General features: G+C 51.3%; 2 protein-coding genes across 2 annotated transcripts in view; both read left to right on the top strand.

Annotated features, from left to right (window-relative positions):
• LOC144612117 (zinc-binding protein A33-like) overlaps positions 1–5,029 on the top strand; it is an 8,720-nt gene extending 3,691 nt beyond the window's left edge. The window contains exons 4-5 of the mRNA XM_078431675.1: positions 1,530–1,602; positions 4,313–5,029. Of these exons, the coding sequence (XP_078287801.1) occupies positions 1,530–1,602; positions 4,313–4,842 (603 nt within the window). The 3' untranslated portion in view covers positions 4,843–5,029. The remainder of the gene's footprint in view (positions 1–1,529; positions 1,603–4,312) is intronic.
• LOC144612240 (zinc-binding protein A33-like) overlaps positions 1–6,000 on the top strand; it is a 76,074-nt gene that overhangs the window by 13,195 nt on the left and 56,879 nt on the right. The window lies entirely within an intron of this gene.

Genomic DNA, 6,000 nt, shown 5'->3' with positions numbered 1-6,000 from the left:
AGAAACAGGCCCTTTGACTCGACACGACCATGCCAACTAAGTTGCCCAACCGAGCTTGTCCCACTTGCCTGAGTCTGACACATATTCTTCCAGGTCTTTCTGATCCACGTATCCACCAAACTGTCTGTAAATGGTCGTCATTGTACCTCCCTCCACCATTTCCTCTGTCAGTTCGTTCCATACTTACACAACGCATTGACTGTAAAAGCTGCTCCTTTTTACTGTTTCCACTCTCACCTTGAACTGATGCACTCTAGGTTTAGACTCTCCTACCTTGGGTAAAATACTGTGGCTATTCACCTCATCTGTGCACCTTATATAGATCTTATACACAACTCTTAAAGCACCCTGATGGGCTCCAAAGACAAATGTCCCTGCCTGTCCAACGTCTCCCTTCAGACCTGATGAAATTGTCGTAAATCCTTTTGCACCCTCTCCAATTTACAAACAACCTCATTGTGTCAAACGCTGTATTTAGTATCCTGACCTGTGAAAGCATGAGCGACAAACACATTCTTCACCTCCCTGCCCGTCTCCGTTGCATCTTCCATGGCACTGTGTACCTGCACCCCGACATCTCTCCGTTCTATAAAGCTCCCCGTTTACTGTGTATGTCCTGCCCTGGTTTGTCTCAGCAAAGTGCATCGCCTCACCTTCACATGAATAAATCCCACCTGCCGTTCCTGAGCCCATTGGCCCAGTTCACAGGGATCCCATTTACTCTCAGGTAACATTCTTCACTCTCCACAATGTCACCAATTTTACTTCCATCTGCAAACTGACTAACCTTGCAACCTACATACACACACAATCGTGTATATAAATAAGGAACAACAGTGGGCTCTGTTTCCAGTCTGAAAAACAATCCTCTACCAACATCCTCTGTCTGCGACCTTCAGGTAATGTTGTGTTCCATCCGCTAGTTCACCCCGGATTCCATGAGATCCAACCTTCCTGAGCGGCCTCCCATGTGGTGTGTAGAAATTGCATCTCTCGGAGGGCAGTGAATATCTGGCATGTTGTGCCCAGGGTGGTGGTAAAAAGCTGAGTTGTTGGATATGTGCAAATTGGCTACAAATAAATATTTGATAGATTGAAAATATAAGATGATGGGGAACTCACACAGAAGAGGAATTGGTGCCAGCTTAGATCAGCCATGATCACATTGAATGGAGGGGCAAGCCTGAGGAGCGGATCCTAATCCTGCTCCTGTTTTCTTGTGTTCCTTTCCTCCTGTGTACCGATAAATTGACAGACTTGACACAGAGGGAATGCAGCAAAGATTAACAATACGTCCCTGGGACAATGAGTTTACTGTGTGGGGTGAGATTGACTAGACCAGGCCTATGTACTCGAGAGTTCAGGTGTATTAGAGGAGATCTCAGTGAAACACAGAGTTCTTACAGGGCTCAGTGGGCTGGATGCAGGGAGGATGGTTCCCCTGTCAGAGGGGTCTGGAGAGCGGGCGCTCTCTCAGAATGTGGGCTGCACCGTGTAACACAGAGATAAGGAGACATTACTGCACGCAGAGGCTGGGGAATGACCCTGCACCGGTGGCTGTGGAGACTCAGTCATTCAATGCTCTTGGAGCCGAGAGCCATGGTTGTACATTACAGAGTCTGGTCCTTCGGCCCATCGTGTCTATGACCGTCTTTTCCCCAGCTATACGAATCGATTTGCCCACATTCCATCGGCATTCTTCTGCACCTCACCTATTTATGTACCTCCAATATATTCATGATATCTCACTCCACCACCTCCTCTGTAGCATGTTCCAGATATCACCCACTCTCAGTGTAAATCTATGTACTAAACCTCTTGTTTGTTTGTTTGTTCATGAACTACAGCGAAAATGGTACATGATAGTATGACGATTTTAAGCCCACCTTACTCACCGTCATCCCTTTGGTGCCAATGGAAGAAGTTTAATTGAAATCGGTGTTATATTTTTTAAGTTATTCCACATTTGAAAGTTTAAATCTATCTCCTAGGGGGGTAGGGGGGAGGGAGGGAGAGAGGGGGGGGAGAGTGAGGGAGGGAGGGGGAGTGAGGGAGGGAGGGGGGAGGACGGGGGAGGAGAGGGTGCTGCACCAATGCAGAAGAAGTTTGGCCCAGCGGGTCCACTTGGTAAATCTCAGATATACTTTAAAATTCTTTGCTCTCAATATAAACCTGCACTCTCGTGATTTGATATCCCTGCATGCGAATAAGGTTTAGATAATTACCCTGCATCCTGCTGCAGACTTTGACAACCTTCCCCACGATCCACAATTTTTGCTTCCTCCCCAAACTTACTAATCACACCTCCCACATTCACATCCAAGCCATGATCATATAACATAAACAGCAAAGGTTGCAGCGCCGATCTCTGCTGTGTTTGCCTGACCGTAGCAGCTGGAACAGTCCATTGCTGGGTTGGTAGGGGTCCCTCATAATCTTGCTTGCTCTCGATCTACCCCTCCTGATATATAGGTCCTGCAGGGGGGCGAGTGTAGTTCCCATGGTGCGTTCTGCCGAACGCACTACTCTCTGCAGGGCCATCCTGTCCTGGGCAGAGCTGTTCCCAAACCAGACTGTAATGTTACCGGACAGGATGCTCTCTACAGCCCCAGAGTAGAAGCACTGAAGGATTCTCAGAGACACTCTGAATTTCCTCAGCTGTCTAAGGTGGTAAAGGCGCTGCTTTGCCTTACCCACCAGTGCTGCAATGTGCGTTGCCCATGTCAGATCCTCTGTGATGTGGACTCCCAAGTATATAAAACAGCTCACCCTATCCACATTAGACCCATTTATCTCCAGTGGCGTGTACGTCCTTGGATGTTGAGCCCTTCTAAAGTCCATAATCAGCTCTTTAGTTTTAGTGACATTCAAGAGGAGGCTATTGTCCCGACACCAGAGTGCCAGATCAGCCACCTCTGGCACTCTGCTGCAACACTCTGACACTCATCATTGTCGGAGATCCGGCCCACCACCACAGTGTCATCAGCAAACTTGATGATGGGGTTTGAGCTGAACCTGGCCCCACAGTCCTGTGTGTACAGGGAGTACAGTAGGGGGCTAAGGACACAACCCTGGGGGGTCCTATGTTCAGGGTGAGGGAGCTAGATGTGTGTTCCCCCATCCTGACCACTTGGGGCCTGGCGGTGAGAAAGTCCAGGACCCAGGCACACAGAGGGGTGCGAAGCCCCAGTTCCAGCAGCTTCTCAGCCAATCTGCTGGGTCCAGTAAAACCTAAATCTCAGATATACTTGAAAATTCTTTGCTCTCAATATAAGCCTGCATTCTCGTGATTTGATATCCCTGCATGCGAATAAGGTTTAGATAATTACCCTGCATCCTGCTGCAGACTTTGACAACCTTCCCCACCATCCACAATTTTTGCCTCCTCCCCAAACTTACTAATCACACCTCCCACATTCACATCCAAGCCGTGGACATATAACATGAACAGCAAAGGTTGCAGCGCCGATCTCTGCTGCACACCATCAGCCACAGACCTCCAAGCAGAAAAATCATCCTTCTACCGCTACCTTCTACCTCCAACCACCAAGCCAATTGTGGATCAATTTCACCAGCTCGCCTTGGATCCCACCTGCCTTCGCTTTCTGGACCAGCCTTGCACGCGGAACATTGTCAAGTCCCTCAGTGAAGTTCATATATTGGTTCACAATGAGATCAGTGTGTTAGTTGTACACACCCATCAAATCCACCCGTGAATCCGCTCTCTTTCAACGACCCCACAACCACAAGTCTCCACCCATTCTGTCCAACACCCGATCATTCAACCTCTGCTTCCTTCCATGGTCCAAGCCACCCCTCCCTCTCCCTCACCCTCCACTCATAGAGACAGGGGCAGGTCATCTGGCCCCTCGTGTCTGCCCCCTTTCACTGTGATCATGACGACCCCACCACGCACCTCTACCTCCTCTTTAACAACCTCAAATTACCTCTAACCTCAATATCCTCTTGCTCCGATCTGCCTCCATATGTGAGTAGCCTCCCCCCCTTCGTTTCTCCTTCAACACCGCAATCTCCCAATCCTCCTCACTCTCCGCACCCGTCCTCCCCGTCCACCCTCCCCCACCTCACGAAATTCCCCTCTCCATCCCTGGATTAAAAACTCCGGGGGAGATGTCAGTTGTCCCCCCGATGTGGTCGTGGGTGAAACCCCGGGCAGGGTTTCAGTTGTCCGCCCGCCTGTTGCCCGAGGCCGAGCGGCCTCTCCCCCGGTCCCGGGGCCGCGCTGCCCGAGTCTCCCCCCCGACCCCCCCCCCCCCCCGGGGACTCTCTGATTCTCTGCTTCTCCCCCCAGTCTCCGTCACCCTGGATGTGGAAACAGCGCATGCGCAGCTCGAGGTGTCTGAGGATCGGAAGAGGGTGAGACTGACCGGGACCCGGAGGAGTCTCCCTGACACCGGGAAGAGGTTTACAGACTTGCTGTGTGTGCTGGGATCGGAGGGGTTCACATCGGGGAGACATTACTGGGAGGTGGAGGTGGCGGGGAGTGAGCGCTGGGGTCTGGGAGTCGCCGCAGAGTCTGTGGACAGGAAGGGAGACGACATACTGACCCCGGAGACTGGAGTCTGGAGCATCTGGCGGGTGGGTGACAGGTTTGAAGCACTCACCTCCCCTCCGTCCCGTCTCCCCGCCCGTCCCATCCCCGGGAGGGTGGGAGTTTATCTCAGTTACGAGTCCGGGACGGTTTCATTTTACGACGCGGCCACCAAGTCCCATCTCCACACCTTCACTGGGAATAAATTCACGGAGAAACTTTATCCTTTCTTCTGGACTGGGGATGTAAACTGGCTGAGAATCTGCTCCGGTTCCGCTCCGGGTGTGTAAAAGTGTCGGGTCCCGGGACCGGCGTCAGGAACGGGGCTCAGGGGCTGTGGGGCAGAAACCCGGTGGACAACAGGTCTGCGCTGAACGGCTCCCATTTAATCCCCAAATTCCGCGTCGTAAAAAACCCCAGTGAGCGCGGAAATAAAACCAGGGGGAATGTAAATGTGGGAAGAGAGAAATAAAGAGCAAGTGAAATCAGAGCTGTCGATCCGTTCATTTCAACGCGTTAACCGCGTCCGTCATCGGAACAGAAACACTTTTGTGAAAATATAAAGATTGAAACAATTTCCCTTCCCGCGGGCTCCGCGGGTTCAGCAGCAGCCGCGGGCGGCGGGTCCTAAACTCGCCCTGAGTCACAACGCGGCACCAGCGGGGTTGGTGTGGACTTCAACAGCAGCGTAAAGGCGAGTATGGGGGGGGGGGGTGGGGGGCAAGTGGAGACAGGAGGGGGGAATGACATCGGAAATTCCCTCCAGTGAGAGAAGGCAAAGTGAATATTGGAAATGGTAGATACAAGAAATCTGTTGAAATATAACGGGGGTGCGGGGAAAAAATCAACAAAGCGCTGGAGGAACTCAGCGGGCCAGGCAGCATCTGTGGATGGAAATGGACAGACCACGCTTCAGGGTCGGGACCCTTGTTTGGTATGAAGGAGGATTTCCAAGAGCTACAGTCTGTTATATCAGAGTGAATGAATTGGTGTTGATGTCGTTCGGAAGAGGGCGGGAAAGGTCTGACTCGGGAGGTGTAAATAGGAGAGAGGAATGAAATCGGAAATTACTGGAAGGGAGAAGAATAAAGCTGAATGTTGGGAGTGGGAGATACAATGGGTCTCTCGGTGTTGATGGCCATGTAGAACTAGAACAGTCTCTTCGGCCCACATAGAACGTGGAACAGTACAATGCCAAGCTAATCTCTGTTTCCTCTAGTTGCTCCGCTTTTCTCCCACATCCCAAAGACGTGCGGGTTTGTAGGTTAGTTGGCCCCTGTGAAGTAGCGCCTGGTGTATAGAGAGTGGATGAGAAAGTGGGATAACATAGAACTGGTGTGAACGGGTGATCGATGGTGGTCGTGGATTCAGTCCCTCCCCCACCCTGGTCGTTGTACTAGTTTCACTGTCGTCCTGGTGAGTTTCATTGCCTGTAACTCGTTTTCACC

The sequence above is a fragment of the Rhinoraja longicauda genome, chromosome 43 (assembly GCF_053455715.1).
Source record: "Rhinoraja longicauda isolate Sanriku21f chromosome 43, sRhiLon1.1, whole genome shotgun sequence".
In the NCBI taxonomy this organism is placed as follows: Eukaryota; Metazoa; Chordata; class Chondrichthyes; order Rajiformes; family Arhynchobatidae; genus Rhinoraja; species Rhinoraja longicauda.
Note: the sequence above shows the minus strand (reverse complement) of the source record. Positions and strands in the feature narration are given on the sequence as shown.